The sequence below is a fragment of the Perissodus microlepis genome, chromosome 23 (assembly GCF_051167445.1).
Source record: "Perissodus microlepis isolate ML-2025 ecotype Zambia chromosome 23, ASM5116744v1, whole genome shotgun sequence".
In the NCBI taxonomy this organism is placed as follows: Eukaryota; Metazoa; Chordata; class Actinopteri; order Cichliformes; family Cichlidae; genus Perissodus; species Perissodus microlepis.
In genome coordinates, this window is record NC_140482.1 from 38244593 (window position 1) to 38263910 (window position 19318).

Consider the following 19318-nt stretch of genomic DNA (forward strand, 5'->3'; position numbering starts at 1 on the left):
TTCACAACAGTGCTCTAACTGTACATCACCAAGTTGATTAAAAGAATGAGCATTGTTGTAAACTAATTTTGTACTGTGGTAATTTGTACATCCACATGCTTTTAGAATGTTTATAGATATGGATGGTCCAGTTTTGGATCACTGGGTGGTTGTCATACTCCGAGAGCAGGCAGGACTCAAACGCAGACTCCGAATGCAGTTCTGTGAATTTATCTACAATGATAGTAAGCCCCAGGGCAGACCCAGGACACCCAGGACCAGAGATTATATCTCTCGCTGGCCTTAGAACATCTGGGAAGGCCTTGGTGTTCCCCCGGACAAGCTGGAGGAGGTGGGCTTCTCTGCTTAGGCCGCTGCCCCCGCAACCCGGCCCCAGATAAGCGGAAGAAGATGAATGAATGAATGAATAACCAGAGTAAACATAAAATGCTCTTTGTAAATGATGATTTTATTAAATAAAGAAGAATTGTTATCCAACTCTACCTGGTCCTGTGTGAAAATGAAAATGCCCCTTTTGTTAAAAATAAATTAACTGTGATTAACCACATTTTTTAGTTTAGTTTCACTAAACACACTCAGGCCCAATTACTGGCAGACTTGGTAAATCAAGAACTCAGTTCAATAGAACCCATGTGACAAATCAAAGCAGGCTAAACAAACTCAATAAGCAACACTTCATACAACAATCTAAAGAAACACTTGAGAAACAAAGTCACTGATAACTCTGTGACCGACCTACCAAAATTACTCCAAGCGCACATCCATGATTTATCCAGGTCACAAAAGTACCCAGAACAACATTAAAGAACCTCAGGCTTCACGTGTCTCAGTCAAGCTCAGTTCATGATTAAACAATAAAAAAGACTGGGCAAAAGTGGCATCCATGGGACAGTTCAGGAGAAAACCATTGCTGACCAAAGAGACATTTGCTAAAACATATCTTGATGATCCCCACGACTTGAAAGACTGGACAAATACTTTGTGGAATGATGAGACAAAAGTTTAACTTTTTGGAAGGTGTGTGCATCATTACTATCTGGCATAAAACAGCATTTCAGAAAAGAAAAATAATACAGACAGTAAAAATATATCGTGGTAGTGTGACGATCTGGTTTGGCCTGCTTTGCGCAAACATCAATATACACGTGCATAACACAAATAGGACCATGAAAATAGGTCATTACACAACTACAAAAACTGCCATGTTTGCTAACCGTTCTGCTCTTCTGGGTATCTTGATTCCTGCATTCCTGTTTTTCAGCCTGTTAGAAATGATCATGGAGCTGCTGCACGTGCGCTCCAACAAAACAGTGCTTTTAATTATATTTTGTGAGTTAGATGTATCAGGGATCCTGCACAAAGTACTTCTGTGTGTGTAGATTGTATACATATATCTCCATGTACATGTGACAGCATTTAGTCTACATCACTCTATTAATTAAGCTGGAGCTCGGAAAGAAAAGCATCTGGAAGTTTTTGAAGACGTTTCACCTCTCATCTGAAAAGCTTTTTCGGTTCTAAGATCATAAAGAGTGATTCAAATGTTCTGTGAAGATAAATGTGAAATGAATGCTGAGAAGACAGGAAGTGAAAAAAAAACCCAAAAACCACAAACCACAGACAGAGTGCAAGGTAAAGCATAAAGTGGTCAACTATCTCCCTGAAAGATTTTTCACCCGACTTCCATGCATCATGCACGCTCTGCAAGGGTTTCTGCTCTTCCAAACTTTGACGCTTCTTGGACATAATGGTAAGATTTTATCCATTTCTTACAGATGTGCAAAAGTGTGTTGCTTTTAAATTTTTGCACATTTGCTTTCAGCACTGGGGAGTCAAATCATAAAAGGCAGAAAGGCTGAGAAAAAGCAGATGATGTATATGGCATCAGTGCAAGACAACAATGGACATATATGTGGAGGTTTCCTTGTCAGTGAATATTTTGTGATGACTGCAGCGCACTGTGCTACTAAGTAAGTAATCAAAACTCTTCATGCAACCTCAAATTCATCTAAACATAAACGTTCAATTTCTCTATTATCATTAATGTAGGAATCCTACAAGTGTTGTTCTGGGCACTCACAATCTCAAAAAGGTTGATGACACAATGAGATATGATGTGAAGATGTGCAAACATTCTTTTAAGGATGTTCTATCTGGAAATGATATCATGCTTCTCAAAGTAAGTAGATAATTCCTGAATCTCATAGACATGCATCTCTTAGGTCCTGTATCAGGTTTTTGCTGCATATCCTACTTACATGACTTCCTGATATTATTTATCTGTTATGTTGATGCTATATAGATAGATTTGGTCTTTTGCTTTTGTTTTGGCCAAGTGTTTGGCTAGTAGCTGTTTGACAGTCATCATGTTGGTGCACAAATACCATTTTATGCCTGTCAAACTGCATTGTCCTCGTCACTGTTCAAAAAGAATTCTAAAAACCTGAAATGTTCTGAAAATGGTAAGGTATAAGAACTGGACATGAAATGAATTTTATGCATTTCAGCAAGCCGTGTGAAGCCTGGCTCCTTGGAAGCAAACTATAAAGAAATAAGTGTTGCCTCAACACTTTTACCCAATACTGTAGTTTATTTTAAGTAACTGGCCCCGGATACGTTACTCATGGGAAAGCACATGAAAGTTCCTTATTGCTTGCCTTTTGCAATATATGTGATGCAAAACAAACATGTTTTTATTTACTTTAACAATGTGTTGCACATTAATAGGTATACTAACATGTTAGTGATGATTGTGTATTGTAGTACATATTGGTTATTCAACTGACCAGCTACACATGTGGATATGGTTTGGATCTAAACCCTATTAAATTTGCCTTAAGTATTCTCTTTTCTATCTCATTTCTTATTTTCTGCCACTAGCTGTCCAGGAAAGCTCGCCTGGAAGGAAACAAAGTTATTAAGCCAATTAAACTTCCACATCCAAAAATTAATCTAAAGGAAAACAAAACCTGCAGTGTAGCTGGATGGGGGGCCATAAAAAGTAACGGTGAAAATGTTGACGAGCTGCAAGTGGTGGATGTCCCCATCATTAACAAGGACAGGTGTCAGAGTGTTTGGCAGAATATCCTTCCGGCTAAAGTTATTTGTGCAGGTGGATACTTTAAAAACAAAGGAATCTGTCAGGTAACTTTTTTTTCTATCTACAACCTATGATATTAAAAAAAGATTGATGATTGATGGGCAAATCACATAATAATATTTCCTCCTCACAGGGTGACTCCGGTGGCCCTCTGGTGTGTGACAATTTGGCAGTTGGTGTCGTTTCCTTTAACAACAACAAAATCTGTGACTATCCGAATGTCCCCAACGTTTACACAGACATATCAAAATTCCTTTCTTGGATCAAACCCATTCTTAAGAAAAAGAAATGCTACTAATCTCTGGCTCTCTTCCACAGTGCATCTTTTGTCCTACCTTCTTTCCCTGGGCTCCAACCAGTCATGATCATTTTGTTAGATCTCAATGGGAGTTTTTGCTGTAATCAGAGCTAGATTTTCACCATTAGGGGGCAGCGTTTGATTAACTTTTCACGTTTGTCAGAAACAAGAAAATGGAGAGTTTGGTGTGAGATCAGAATAGTGTGTGGTGAGAACCATTTACTTACTGAAAGAAGGTTCTGGGTTTAAAGTTCCTTGTTGGCCGAGGCTTTCTCTCATAGTTTACCGACACACTTGTTTGCTTAATTGATGATTTTAGATTTTACAGTGAATGATTTCTGTCTCCTTGTGTTACGCCTGCAACCAACTTGCAGGCTGTCCAGGATGTACCTTCCCTCTCACACTATGATAGCCAACTCTTCCTTCTTGACACCAATCAACAGCACCTCCTCTGTGAGATTACTGTAGTATTTCATGTTTCCATATGAATATCATTTACATTCATTTCATGCAGAGAAATGTAATCCTGAGTCAAGATGTTCTGTTACACTGTCAGGTGTCAGGAATGATTAAATCTCTTTAAGCATTTTGGCATTACAGTGAGTCCAAAAGCAAAAAATAAAACCTGAAGCTTGAAACTGTATTTTCTCTTACTCATGTCGTTTTCAAAACTTTTTTGGGGAACTTTGCTGTGGGAACATCCAAGGAACAGGCCTTTAAAAAGCAAAACGTTGCTATAGATACAAAAAGAAAATTGCTTCAACCTAAGACCCGTGACGATAGCCAAAAGAAAAAGTCTCTGAAAACATGGATCACATATGAGCCAAAATATAAAATGCCCTAATACTAAAACCATGCATATATGAATTCGGTATCTCAGTAATGTTTTAGTTCTGCACGCAGAACATGCAATATGTCTAACACATTGTGAATATGCATGTATCTGCATTTGCTGCTGTACTTGTGGCTGTTTCTCTAAAGCAAGTATTTTTAGTCAGCAACATTTTCTTGGCATTTAGACATGTTCAATCAGATTGCAAGATGGGAGATAATATGACTCTTATCTGCTATATGCTATGGAGTAAATGTAACTGCACTAGTTATTAGCAAGCCATTGTTGTATTAGTCATTAGCCAGTGTGAATGCAGTGTTTTCATCTCCGTGAGAATGCTGACATTATGACCGGTATCTGGTGACTGTGGTTTCTTTGATTCAAAAACAGTTTATTACACTAATCACATGTGTTTTGGTAGTTTTGGCCTATGCAAATGAACTATGTTGTTTCTTCTTATGTTCTTCATTTCAAAAAGTTGTCCATTTAAAATTAAGTTGTGATAGTAAACATTTTCTTTGAAGATAAAAGGCGAGGCAAGAACTAAGAACATTCACTTTCTGATCTGATATCCAAGCTAGCCTGAAAATGTCTCTTCTGAGAAGTGATGTAAAAAAGAGAAGGCTCATTAAAAACGACTTTTTTTTTTACACCAATGTGTAAAAAGAAAAGCCAAAAACATCTTCTTCTGTTCCGCTATCGGTTTCTCTACTTAATCAATCTGCTGATTAACTCATCTGCTTATCAAAGGAACAGAAGCTGATTTGTTAAGACTGAAGAACACACTTAGATGTGGGCAGATCTTCGTGTCAGCCGGATAATGTACTCAGCCTCAATCTCACCATATCACCGACAGTGCCATTCTGTTTTATTCACAGCTTGTAAATAAACGTATTAAACCTTTCCCAATACTCAGGGTGTGGGTCCATCCTTATGACAAAGTTACAGTGTGTAAAAACTTCACCTCTGGATGTCTGTTTACTTAATCTCTCGAAATTCCAGTGCATAATTTTATCTATGGTGGTTGCTGTAGGACAAACGTTTTAAACAGTCAAGAAAGAACAAAAATATTTAATATAGGATACATTCCAGAAATCCTTCCCATCGTCTTTTCCTGACCTCTTGTCCTTGAGCTGGGTACGAGAATTAATAAGAACTTAGGAAAAGAGAAGAACTGTGAGCTGAGAATCTGAATGACCTTACACTAGTCTCCTTAACAACGTGGCAAAGTACAAGGGATACAGCCTTAAGAGATTCAGCATGTGGACAAGGGTGACAAGAGTGAAATCAGTTCTTATCTAAGAATGACAATTATGGATGACATTTGGATGAGGTAAGGTAATGACTGAGGATGTGACATGGACTTTTTTAAATTCAGAAATACAGACCTCTGCTGAAAGCTTTATCAGACATTTCAGTGAGCTAAATTGTTGAATAGCATCTTCTAATGGCTGAACGGCAGACACTCTGTCCACAGGCTAATGAGATTTGAACTATACAGCAATAGATTATATGCATCATGTACTACAGCTAAAGATTTTATAGGAAACCAAATGCAAAATAATAATATAGTCAGACTAGTAGTACAAAGACTAAATGCATGAGAAATCAGCAAATGTGTGTGCAAAGAACAGTTTACGTACATGTTCTACAAGCAATAGCTTATCTGGATCCTGTAGTGTCTGCGGTTCATCTAGTTTGCTGCAGATCTCAAAGATAATGCCATTCAGCTGTGTCAAGCCTGGCATCTGCCTTCTTTACTTGTGAGTATAGTCGACTACAGGTCAATCAATGTATGTGAAAAACCAGAGGAAAGAAAATCCAAAAAGCTTGGAATAAACAAATTTTAAACACATTGTAGTTTGCTTCCACATATAATGTCTATATGTTGCCAGTACACACTATACTATACTGTAAGGCTTTTTGTCAGTTTTCAACCATTACATAACCAAGATAACCTTGAAGACCTTGGTGGATGCAAAATTTATTGTTGACTTGACTCCAGTGACGTGCATTGCTTCCGTTAAGTCATATCTTAGTCATTTATGTGTAAATGGAAAACCAATGAGTCTGATGATAGAACTGAAGCAGGAAACTGGTTTCTGTGCTTCGTCATTGAAAGATGCAGAGAATAAGAGAAAAAAGCAAAGAAGAAAGTCACAAAAGTCACTGGCAATGATGTATAATCCAAAATAGCCACTTAATCATACTGACAAAGTTTGATTTCCACAGTAAAGTCTTTACATCTGAGTTTACACTCATTAAAAGTATCCAAAGTCACTTCATTTGTACCTACAGTTGACCAGGAGGCCAAAAAGGATATTGAATGAAACAAATCGGGAGGCCTAAAGTGTCTTAAATTTCAAATGTTAAACTAAAAATAAGCAGCAAATAATGATGGACGAGCATGTCTGTCCTTCAGACTGATGTGGCACTATGATTATGATCATGCAACACAAGTGTGCAAACTTACCTTGAACAAAGGATGTGGTTAGAAATCAAAATATTGTAGATAATAATCATACTTACCAGCAAAACAGACTGTTTAGCAAAAGGTTCATCTTTTGTGTTTCGAGTGAACACAAAGAAAAACAGGAGCATTAGAGACCAAAACAAAGAACTAACAGTTCAGGAGGCCAAAAGTGTGGCCACTGGCGAAGACAGAGCAATTTTGGAAGCTGACCAGGAGGCCAGCTATGAAGGCGGAGCGGATCTGGGTCTGGAGGCTGACAATGATGACAAAAACCATTGGGCGACAGGACTGGAGGCCGCAAAGATTGCACCCCTCAGGAGGTCAATGGAGACCCTTGAGTGAAGCAGGTCCAGACTGTGCGGTGACCACTGATTCAAGTGGAGTCCAGACCACTGGCTTGGGCGAAGCAGGACCAGACAGTGCGGAAAGCTATGGCAAAACAGGACCCGACGGTGCAGGCTGGGGGTGTGCGTGGCACAAAGCAGGTTCAGGCTGCCCTTCAGACTTGTGCTGAAAGGGAACCAGTGGCTTGAGTTCAGGTTCTGTTGATGTAAAGCAGTGCAGAGTCCGATGCCAAAAGTCTCAGAAACTTTGGACAGAATATGAGCCAAAATAAAATAATGAAAAATAATGCAAACAATAAATAAATATCAATAGAGTGTTGCAGTTTTAACCCACATGCAATATGTATAAAACTTTGTATATATATATGTGTGTATCTGTATTATTATTAATATTATTTTTATTATGCTGTATTTCTTTGATGTGCATGTGGTTGTTTGTTGAAAGTCAGACTTATCAGCAATATTTTATAGCCAGTTAAACTTGATGTGTTCAGTTAGCACGTTAACAGATGAGCGATAATGCTCGACTCTTATCTATATGTATCAGTTGCTGTTTTACTTATTAATAGTGTGAATGCAGTCGTTTTATTGCTGTAACTGACAACAATGACATTCATAAATCTAGTAATTGTGATTTCCCTGATTGAAAAACAATTCATCACAGAATTCAAATGTGTTTCAGCAGCTTTGATCTATTCCAGCGAATAATGGTGGGGTTTTTTTGAGTGATTCGTTTAGGAAAATCCTCAATATAAATACCAGTTGTGATTGAATTGAAAGTCCTTATTGTCATTATACAAATTATAACAAGATTTAAAACAGCTCCATAATGCACATGTGCTTAGCGCATTCTAAAAAACTATACAATAATATAACAATAAATATAATATAAATACACAGCACCAAGTAACACAAACAGACCGCCAGAGAACGATGATACAGTCAGTGCAGATACTGAAGTGCAAATTACGTTTGTGCAAGTTTTAGTTGAGTATGGTGATATCTTTGGGGAAGAAGCTATCCCTGAGTCTGTTTGTTCTGGCCTGTAAGGAGCTGAAGCGCCGGCCAGAGGGTAGTAGGTTAAAAAGATGGTAGCCGGGGTGGGTAATGCCCTTCAAGATGTTTCTGGCCATTGTTGTATTAGTCATTAGCCAGTGTGAATGCAGTGTTTTCATCTCCGTGAGAATGCTGACATTATGACCGGTATCTGGTGACTGTGGTTTCTTTGATTCAAAAACAGTTTATTACACTAATCACATGTGTTTTGGTAGTTTTGGCCTATGCAAATGAACTATGTTGTTTCTTCTTATGTTCTTCATTTCAAAAAGTTGTCCATTTAAAATTAAGTTGTGATAGTAAACATTTTCTTTGAAGATAAAAGGCGAGGCAAGAACTAAGAACATTCACTTTCTGATCTGATATCCAAGCTAGCCTGAAAATGTCTCTTCTGAGAAGTGATGTAAAAAAGAGAAGGCTCATTAAAAACAACTTTTTTTTTTACACCAATGTGTAAAAAGAAAAGCCAAAAACATCTTCTTCTGTTCCGCTATCGGTTTCTCTACTTAATCAATCTGCTGATTAACTCATCTGCTTATCAAAGGAACAGAAGCTGATTTGTTAAGACTGAAGAACACACTTAGATGTGGGCAGATCTTCGTGTCAGCCGGATAATGTACTCAGCCTCAATCTCACCATATCACCGACAGTGCCATTCTGTTTTATTCACAGCTTGTAAATAAACGTATTAAACCTTTCCCAATACTCAGGGTGTGGGTCCATCCTTATGACAAAGTTACAGTGTGTAAAAACTTCACCTCTGGATGTCTGTTTACTTAATCTCTTGAAATTCCAGTGCATAATTTTATCTATGGTGGTTGCTGTAGGACAAACGTTTTAAACAGTCAAGAAAGAACAAAAATATTTAATATAGGATACATTCCAGAAATCCTTCCCATCGTCTTTTCCTGACCTCTTGTCCTTGAGCTGGGTACGAGAATTAATAAGAACTTAGGAAAAGAGAAGAACTGTGAGCTGAGAATCTGAATGACCTTACACTAGTCTCCTTAACAACGTGGCAAAGTACAAGGACTTTTTTAAATTCAGAAATACAGACCTCTGCTGAAAGCTTTATCAGACATTTCAGTGAGCTAAATTGTTGAATAGCATCTTCTAATGGCTGAACGGCAGACACTCTGTCCACAGGCTAATGAGATTTGAACTATACAGCAATAGATTATATGCATCATGTACTACAGCTAAAGATTTTATAGGAAACCAAATGCAAAATAATAATATAGTCAGACTAGTAGTACAAAGACTAAATGCATGAGAAATCAGCAAATGTGTGTGCAAAGAACAGTTTACGTACATGTTCTACAAGCAATAGCTTATCTGGATCCTGTAGTGTCTGCGGTTCATCTAGTTTGCTGCAGATCTCAAAGATAATGCCATTCAGCTGTGTCAAGCCTGGCATCTGCCTTCTTTACTTGTGAGTATAGTCGACTACAGGTCAATCAATGTATGTGAAAAACCAGAGGAAAGAAAATCCAAAAAGCTTGGAATAAACAAATTTTAAACACATTGTAGTTTGCTTCCACATATAATGTCTATATGTTGCCAGTACACACTATACTATACTGTAAGGCTTTTTGTCAGTTTTCAACCATTACATAACCAAGATAACCTTGAAGACCTTGGTGGATGCAAAATTTATTGTTGACTTGACTCCAGTGACGTGCATTGCTTCCGTTAAGTCATATCTTAGTCATTTATGTGTAAATGGAAAACCAATGAGTCTGATGATAGAACTGAAGCAGGAAACTGGTTTCTGTGCTTCGTCATTGAAAGATGCAGAGAATAAGAGAAAAAAGCAAAGAAGAAAGTCACAAAAGTCACTGGCAATGATGTATAATCCAAAATAGCCACTTAATCATACTGACAAAGTTTGATTTCCACAGTAAAGTCTTTACATCTGAGTTTACACTCATTAAAAGTATCCAAAGTCACTTCATTTGTACCTACAGTTGACCAGGAGGCCAAAAAGGATATTGAATGAAACAAATCGGGAGGCCTAAAGTGTCTTAAATTTCAAATGTTAAACTAAAAATAAGCAGCAAATAATGATGGACGAGCATGTCTGTCCTTCAGACTGATGTGGCACTATGATTATGATCATGCAACACAAGTGTGCAAACTTACCTTGAACAAAGGATGTGGTTAGAAATCAAAATATTGTAGATAATAATCATACTTACCAGCAAAACAGACTGTTTAGCAAAAGGTTCATCTTTTGTGTTTCGAGTGAACACAAAGAAAAACAGGAGCATTAGAGACCAAAACAAAGAACTAACAGTTCAGGAGGCCAAAAGTGTGGCCACTGGTGAAGACAGAGCAATTTTGGAAGCTGACCAGGAGGCCAGCTATGAAGGCGGAGCGGATCTGGGTCTGGAGGCTGACAATGATGACAAAAACCATTGGGCGACAGGACTGGAGGCCGCAAAGATTGCACCCCTCAGGAGGTCAATGGAGACCCTTGAGTGAAGCAGGTCCAGACTGTGCGGTGACCACTGATTCAAGTGGAGTCCAGACCACTGGCTTGGGCGAAGCAGGACCAGACAGTGCGGAAAGCTATGGCAAAACAGGACCAGACGGTGCAGGCTGGGGGTGTGCGTGGCACAAAGCAGGTTCAGGCTGCCCTTCAGACTTGTGCTGAAAGGGAACCAGTGGCTTGAGTTCAGGTTCTGTTGATGTAAAGCAGTGCAGAGTCCGATGCCAAAAGTCTCAGAAACTTTGGACAGAATATGAGCCAAAATAAAATAATGAAAAATAATGCAAACAATAAATAAATATCAATAGAGTGTTGCAGTTTTAACCCACATGCAATATGTATAAAACTTTGTATATATATATGTGTGTATCTGTATTATTATTAATATTATTTTTTATTATGCTGTATTTCTTTGATGTGCATGTGGTTGTTTGTTGAAAGTCAGACTTATCAGCAATATTTTATAGCCAGTTAAACTTGATGTGTTCAGTTAGCACGTTAACAGATGAGCGATAATGCTCGACTCTTATCTATATGTATCAGTTGCTGTTTTACTTATTAATAGTGTGAATGCAGTCGTTTTATTGCTGTAACTGACAACAATGACATTCATAAATCTAGTAATTGTGATTTCCCTGATTGAAAAACAATTCATCACAGAATTCAAATGTGTTTCAGCAGCTTTGATCTATTCCAGCGAATAATGGTGGGGTTTTTTTGAGTGATTCGTTTAGGAAAATCCTCAATATAAATACCAGTTGTGATTGAATTGAAAGTCCTTATTGTCATTATACAAATTATAACAAGATTTAAAACAGCTCCATAATGCACATGTGCTTAGCGCATTCTAAAAAACTATACAATAATATAACAATAAATATAATATAAATACACAGCACCAAGTAACACAAACAGACCGCCAGAGAACGATGATACAGTCAGTGCAGATACTGAAGTGCAAATTACGTTTGTGCAAGTTTTAGTTGAGTATGGTGATATCTTTGGGGAAGAAGCTATCCCTGAGTCTGTTTGTTCTGGCCTGTAAGGAGCTGAAGCGCCGGCCAGAGGGTAGTAGGTTAAAAAGATGGTAGCCGGGGTGGGTAATGCCCTTCAAGATGTTTCTGGCCCTGCTGAGACAACGGGAGTTATAGATGGCAGACAAGGATGATTTTTTGCACTGTGTTTACCACACTCTGCAGTCTCTTCCTGTCTGCAGCTGGCATGCCACACTGTCACTGCATAGGTGAGCAGGCTCTCGATGGTGGATCTGTAGAAGGTCACCAGCAGCAGGGTGTTTAGTTGCTCTTGTGATGGTATAGTATCCACAAAGTTAAAACTCAGTTAAAAAATATTGTTTTGCAAAGGTGAGACTTTAAAAAGGTATCGTAATTACACTGTTTCTGTATTGTGTTACACTTTCACTTTCTGAGCTGATATGTAAGCTTGCCTGGGAAAGAAAGCACACAAAATTTGGCTCCTTAAAAAAGTTGTTTGATCAGCATTTGGTCATCGGATGTAAGGGTTTTTTTTCTTGGTTTTACGCATCCATAATAAAACACAAAAAAGACATTCGCAACATTTCTCACATTTCTCAAAGTGGGGGTGGCCTGGGTGGGTGAAAAGGATGTGGTTGGAAGTCAAAATGAGAGTGATTATTATCATACTTACCAACAAGGCAAAACGCCCTATAAAAAGGTCTCCTTGATGCTCCTACCAGAAACAGTTCACCGTTTGGCTAACATCATGCACGGTCTGCAAAAACTTCTACTGTTCCATCTTCTTGCATGCCTCGGTAAGAACTGCAAGTCTTTGTTATCAATTTCCAACCATTTGTTGGGACATTAACTTAATTTTGGTTTTACTTTTTTAGGGCATGGAAGTGATATTATACATGGGGAAAAGGCAGCAAAGAACTCAATGCTTTATATGGCCTCAGTGCAGAACAAACATGGTCATATATGTGGAGGATTTCTCATCACTGAAGACTTTGTGGTCACTGCTGCACACTGTGACAATGAGTAAGTAAGTTGTAAGTAATCCAGTGTCTTTTGTGGCAATTTCTGATTCATTTCGTTAAAACTGACCAAGTCTCATTGATTACTTCTTCAGGAACCTTACACACGTTGTTCTTGGAAGCCACAATCTCAACGACCATCATGAAAAAATAGAGATTAAAAAATCCATCAAGTTTGAAAATTATAGCAATGTTCAATATGGTGATGACATCATGCTCCTTAAAGTAAGTACATATTCATAGTTGTAACAGTTTCACATGAATTATAAGACCCTATATTTGTGGCGTTATAATTCAAATTTCATCACAGCAAAAGGGTTACTGTATGAAAACAGACATTTCTAATTTTCATTTCATGTTGTGTGTCTTCAGTTATCTAGGAAAGTTCAACTAGACGGCACAGCAAGGATAATTCAGCTTCCACATGCTGAAATAAAACTACAAGAAAATGAAGTGTGCCAGGTGGCTGGATGGGGTTTCACTGAAAATTACACTCTACCTAATGAGCTGAGAGTGGTGAACGTTCCTGTCATTAAATATCAAATCTGTAAGGAAAAATGGCCTAATCTTCCTAACAAAGTTATCTGTGCAGGTGGCTATGGAACAAATAAAGGATTCTGTCAGGTATGTTTTCTGTCCTTTCAATATATACTAATTAGATTTTGCAAAATATATAAAACACTTAATATAAACTGACAAAATTAAAATATGTCCTCCTCACAGAGAGATTCCGGTGGTCCTCTGGTCTGCAATGGGTTCGCAGTTGGTGTTGTTTCTTTCAACAAAAATTTAAACTGCAAATACCCAGATGTACCCAATGTCTATACGGACATCTCAAAATACCGTCAGTGGATCGATAAGATTCTCAGAGGTGTAATTTAAGCATTCCTGATTGCTCTGTCGATGTAACCAAAAGTGAAAATTAAAAAGATTCTGCTACTTCGCTCTGTCAAGCTGACCTTATTGAATTTAAAGCTCCTTATCACTTTATTCTGTCACCATGGATTCTTTCAGTTACAGCAAGTGTTGATGTTCAAGTTATCTTTTATTACAATGTTCTAAATGTATTTTATGACCATGGCATGTAGATAACTTGTAACTTTATATATTTCTGTGCTTGTAATTCTGCTGGCGTGCTGTCTGTACTGTTGTTTGACCCCCAAAGTTAAATAAGCAAATGAAAACAGCATGGTTGTGTGCACCTCATTTTATTTCAGATTTCCACAACAAGCTTGGTGTCAAAAATAGAATCCCATGCCTGTTTGTATTCAGGGTCTATAGGAGACTTGAGCATGCTAGATAAAATTAGACAATTGTGAGCATGGCTAACACATCTGGTAAAGAAACCCCCAATGAACAGGAAGCTTTCATGTTTACGAATGGGCTTTATGGAAAGGGAAAATATGGAAATTGAGCTATCAGCGTAAATGGGTAAAACATTTCCACAAAGAGGAACATTGAGCTTGACACAGCTAATAGATCATAAATCATAAAGTAAAAGAAAAAAAAGGCAAGAAAAAACTTAAAAGAGTAATAAATAAGCAAAAGTGTAATCACAAGTTGTGAAACACAAAAAGGGGAAATGACACCTGATTTAATTTTTTTCACTATCAATTGGGAAGCACTCAAGTACTCCTGTTAACTCCAGTGCTCCTCCTACATCTGAATAATTCCCTGAAGGTGTACAAATGAGTATTAGGGCCACAATAAGAAAAAATAATTGAGAAAAAAGTTGAAATAGTATTTCAAGAAAAAAGTTTAAATGTGGAGCCTACAGATTACAAACTGCCATGGTTGCTATATCCTCTGAGTGAAATTGTACTTCAGAATCAGTTTTGGTAACAGGAAGGAAATGATTTCTCTATTAGCATGTAAACACAATGTGGTGATCAGTATAAGAACATTGATAAGATGGTGCAGAAAACTGCATCTGGATGGAAAAACACACAATTGTTGAAGAGTGGATTTGCACACAAGAAAATGGCTTGTAATGGACAGATAGAAAGGTTATCAATAGTTACATCAATAAATGCAAGGGGATGTATGCTGTATGACAAAAAGGCTGATCAATTTGTTTCAATAACTCGCCTAAACAAGGCATTTTATAGAGGGTATAGCAACCGTAGCAGTATGTCTTTGGACAACAAGGGTAATCCTCACATTTCAACCTTTTTTTTCGAAATACATTTTTGACTCTAATCTCAAAATTCTGACTTTATTCTCAAAATAATAAAAGGCATTTTTTCTTAATGTTGTTCTAATATCTAGTGAAAATGTGCATAGTAATGAGGCCTAAACAACACAGACTGTATCTATATAACATAGAGACCATCTATGCTCACAGTCATCCTCTCTCTGAATTCAAACCTCAAAGCTTTGCATCCAGACCTCAGGCATTTGCACACTCATGTGTCATCTGATTGCAGTCAACATGTCAAGATATTTATCAGGTAAAAAGAAAAGAAATAAAGATTTCTTCCCATTTGTGTAAACCTATGGCTCTCCAAAAATTACTTTTCACTGACTTGCTGTATGAATCTTTCCTCTGAGTCTAAAATAATACCTTTCCAATCAAATGTTTGCATACGTCTATACAAGGAAGATTAAAATCACTTTAACCTCTCCCCACTGCATTCTCAAAATGGCTTCTGACTAGTGTCTGTCTTATTATATTGAAATTGCAAATCTTTTCATACAATTTCCAGAAAACCATCCCACTTTCCAAAGTGAAAACTCTTTTTATAAGTACGCAGTTCACAGAATTGATGAAGCAATGCAAGAACTATGTCTTTGCTACCTGGTGTGGGACTGTGAGCTGCTGATTCGATTTCAATTCAATTTCATTTAAGCAGCACCAAACAACAACAACAGTTGCCTCAAGGCGCTTTATATTGTAAGGTAGACCCTACAATAATGCATGAGGGCCAGCCATCTGCCGTGACCTTGGGGTGAGGGGAGGAAGACAGGATGAAAGACACGCTGTGGAAGTGGGGCACAGATTGATAACAAGTGTGATTCAATGCAGAGAGGTCTATTAACACATAGTGAGTGAGAAAGGTGACTGAAGAAGAAATACTCATGCATCATGGGAATTCCCCAGCAGCCTACACCTATTGCAGCATAGCTAAGGGAGGATTCAGGGTCACCCCTGAATCCTCAAATGGACTGATTAAATGGCCTGTAGCAACGGGCCAAACACCCCATACTCCCGGAGCACCTCCCACAGGAGGTGTCCCCAGTTTCCCTCGGAATGCTGTTGAAGCTCTGCCAGAATTGTGCATTGAAGATCTTGTAGACTGGGGCCTCTGTCAGGCGTTCCCAGCGTACCCTCACTATATATTTAAGCGCGCCAGATCTGTCCAGCGTCCTCCCCTGACATCCGATCCAACTCACCACCAGGTGCTGATCAGTTGACAGCTCAGCCCCTCTCTTTACCCAAGTGTCCAGAAAATATGGCCGCAGGTCTGGTGATACGATTATAAAATCGATCATCAACGTGCGGCCTAGAGCATCCTGGTGACGCGTGCACTTATGGATACTCTTATGTTCGAACTTGCTTTTCCATATGGCTAGACTGTGGCTTGCACAGAAGTCTAAAAACAAAACACTGCTCGGATCAGATCCGGGAGGCCATTCCTGCCAATCACACCCCTCCAGGTTTCACTGTCATTGCCCACATGAGCATTGATGTCTGCCAGCAGGACAACAGAGTCCCCAGGCGGATCACCCTCCAGCACGCCACGCAAGGACTCCAAGAAGGCTGGGTACTCTGGACCTCCATTCAGTGCACAAGCGCAGATGACAGTCAAGGCCTGTTCCCCAACCTGAAGGCCCAGGGAACAAACCCTCTCGTCCACTGGGAGAAACCCCAACGTACAGGCAGCAAGCTGAGGGGATAATAGGATACCCACCCCAGCCCGCCGCCTTTCACCAGGGGCAACTCCAGACTGAGACAGAGTCCACCCTCTCTCCAGGAGACTGGCTAGAGAGCCCAAGCCGTGCATTGAGGTGAGCCCGACTATATCTAGCCGGCACAGCCCGAAAAAGGGACATGGGCCCATTCTCCTGCAGGCCCACCACCCACAGGAGGCGCCGTAGAGATCAGGTGCCGGGCAGCGGCCAGGAGCAGAGACCCTGGTGGACTGATCCCCAGCTACCAAGACTGGCAATTGGGACATGGGATCTCATTTCTCTGGTGGGGAAGGAGCCTGTCACGGTTTGGCATGGCAAACCGTGGGGGTGTGAGGAAAAGGAGGACCCAGGCGCGGAGCTCTGTGTGCTAAGCAGTGTGTTTATTTACAGTGGTAAGGAAAATAACAGTAAATCCTCTGTGCAATCCCGACTCCCGTGACGTGTCCTCTTCCCAGTGTCAGTGTCCCTTCTCCCCGCTCCTTGGTGTCCGAGCACCCCGTGCTCGCTGTCCTCTCGTCTCCCCGCTTCTCCTGGGGAGATAACAAACAGGCAGCCGTAAGACACACACAATGCGGAAGAACAATCGTACTGACTGGCCAAAAGACTGACGTGAAGTCACGCAATGATCCAGCGTCGGAGAGAGCTCCACCACACTCTCAAGTAGCTCCTCCGACGAGGCCTGATCAGCTGCAGGTGTGACATGGTCTTCAGGTGTGGCCAATCACCTGCCAGGGCCACACACACAGACACATATGCAGGGAGAACGAGGGACAGCAATACAAAATACATATATTATAATATTAGTCCAAAACTGCTCAGGGTCCCTGGGTCGCTCAGACCCAGTACCCTGACAGAGCCTGAGTTAGTGCGTGAGCTTAAGAGGTACTGGCTAGATATAGTCAGAGAGAGAATCAAGTTGAGAATTGTCTTGTTATTGGCTTGGTACATTATTTGATTAAAGCCTACTTTATTTCCAAACGTTGTCATTAAAAATAAGGAACGCTAGATAAATGGGTTACTCTTTATTTATTAGGAAAACTTTTTGTCTAAAACATTTTCTTGTTAAAATCAAAATTAAATTTTAAGAATGTATCTGAATATATTTACAAATGTACAATTCTAACAAATGTACGATTGTACATTTGTTAGAATTGTACAATACAAATAAATACAAATATTTACATACATTTGCATACCAAATGTAGGTCAAATGAATAAACTATAGATCTAAAAAAGAAAAACACATTTGTTCAATGTTCTCTAGGAAAAAATGAGGATCATTTTTGTCGCTGGACTTTCACAACCAGAGAACCGGCCTGAAGAAACCTGTTACGAATCTTTTAAAAGTCAGCATTTTCCAAGCATCAGTTTTAGAAATGTTATCAGTGAGTAATTACTGAAGCTGTCTCCACTGATTGAGCAGCAGCGCCCTCTGCAGTTTGTGTGTAGAAGCGAAAAAGCTTACAGCACCTGGTATTCCCAGGCGGTCTCCCATCCAAGTACTGACCAGGCCCGACCCTGCTTAGCTTCCGAGATCAGACGAGATCGGGCGTGTTCAGGGTGGCATGGCTGTAAGCGAGGAAGACGCTATACAAAAGACCTTTTATAGGTGGCAAATATCACACAGTTCAATAAATGTTATTGTGATACATTTCATATGTTACAGCGAAAAGATGAAAACCTTCGTTATTAACTGTAGCTTCAACATTGATCTGCAGTAACATCTGGATAATAACACATGTTTGTTTATTACAGCACAGTACAAGTGATAGAGAGCACACAGTGCGTTAGGACGATTTGGAAGTCAAGCATTGTTGTCGTTTGGAGACTTTAAGTTACATATAGCAGATAAAAATGTAAGCGTGTATGTGTCATTACACCATGACTGTGGGGGGTTTTAAGCTCTTTCGCTTATGCCCATACCACCATGAACACATCAGATCTCGTCTCGGAAGATAAGCAGCCTTGTCAGCACTTGGACAGGAGACCATTGTTAACACCTAGCAGAAGGCACCTTTTAACACAATGCATTCTTTGTTTGCCCAATTGTTGCTTCCTTAACATGTTTCTTCTATTCCTCAGTCACAGCCAGTGATGCTAGTACATAACAAGCCTTGCTTGGGCAAAACCCAGGTTCCTCAGCAGTCCACCAAATGTCTTGGTTGGTAGAGTCTAGATTTAAAGTAAAAGGAAAAACAAATACAATGCGAAAAAGTTTTAATGGGACCAAGCAATTTTGACCACAGAGTAGAGTACAGAGCAGGGGTCACCAACCTTTTTGAAACTGAGAGCTACTTCTTGGGTACTGATTAATGCGAAGGGCTACCAGTTTGATACACACTTCTGAAATAACAAATTTGGTCAATTTACCTTTAACTATATGTTATCATTAATAATTAATGATATTTGTCTATGTAAAGACACTGATTATGTTAATGATTTCTCACAATAATTATAAACAATGTTTAAACAAGGTAGGAAACAGATAAATATGAATATGCAACGCGTTTTTTCTATAAATCTCTGCAAGTATTTGCATTTTGAAATGATCATTTCTACAACATTTTCACTTGCCACTAACAATTTTTAACAAATCATAAGATTTTACTGAACTTGTCACCAAATCTGCAGCATTTTGTTTAATTATCATATGTTACATTTAACGACCACATTTGTTTTTCAATAATTAAATCCAGCTTTGCAATGACACTACCATGTTGCCACTGAGAACATCTGGTATTGCTTTCGCTGCCTGTTAGTGGGAACTCTGGTACTGCATGATGTAAGTGCAGCATCTT

The 19318-nt window shown here is 39.1% G+C and overlaps 2 protein-coding genes and 1 non-coding gene across 3 annotated transcripts; 2 read left to right on the forward strand and 1 right to left on the reverse strand.

The window, feature by feature from the left end:
- Positions 1–1748: 1748 nt before the first annotated feature.
- Positions 1749–4850, forward strand: LOC146362099 (duodenase-1-like). The gene is made up of 4 exons (XM_084922242.1): positions 1749–1970; positions 2050–2179; positions 2881–3144; positions 3234–4850. The coding sequence occupies exons 1-4, from the start codon at positions 1870–1872 to the stop codon at positions 3396–3398; spliced, it is 660 nt and encodes a 219-aa protein (XP_084778368.1). The 5' UTR covers positions 1749–1869; the 3' UTR covers positions 3399–4850.
- Positions 4851–12307: 7457 nt separating this feature from the next.
- Positions 12308–13892, forward strand: LOC146362100 (mast cell protease 1A-like). The gene is made up of 5 exons (XM_084922241.1): positions 12308–12386; positions 12465–12612; positions 12704–12833; positions 12981–13232; positions 13332–13892. Exons 1-5 carry the CDS (start codon positions 12338–12340, stop codon positions 13488–13490), a joined length of 738 nt encoding a protein of 245 aa, XP_084778367.1. The 5' UTR covers positions 12308–12337; the 3' UTR covers positions 13491–13892.
- A 4086-nt stretch (positions 13893–17978) lies between these two features.
- LOC146362101 (5S ribosomal RNA) lies at positions 17979–18097 on the reverse strand. The gene has a single exon (XR_014799621.1). It is a non-coding gene; the product is annotated as a 5S ribosomal RNA (ribosomal RNA).
- Positions 18098–19318: the final 1221 nt, after the last annotated feature.

Bases quoted from the DNA above. Each gene is read 5' to 3' on its own strand.
- LOC146362099 (XM_084922242.1), top strand. From the start codon at position 1,870: ATGATGTATATGGCATCAGTGCAAGACAACAATGGACATATATGTGGA. The intron at 2,180-2,880 runs GTAAGTAGATAA...TTCTGCCACTAG, and splicing joins ATGATATCATGCTTCTCAAA to CTGTCCAGGAAAGCTCGCCT. The intron at 3,145-3,233 runs GTAACTTTTTTT...TCCTCCTCACAG, and splicing joins AAAACAAAGGAATCTGTCAG to GGTGACTCCGGTGGCCCTCT.
- LOC146362100 (XM_084922241.1), top strand. From the start codon at position 12,338: ATGCACGGTCTGCAAAAACTTCTACTGTTCCATCTTCTTGCATGCCTC. The intron at 12,387-12,464 runs GTAAGAACTGCA...TTACTTTTTTAG, and splicing joins CCATCTTCTTGCATGCCTCG to GGCATGGAAGTGATATTATA. The intron at 13,233-13,331 runs GTATGTTTTCTG...TCCTCCTCACAG, and splicing joins CAAATAAAGGATTCTGTCAG to AGAGATTCCGGTGGTCCTCT.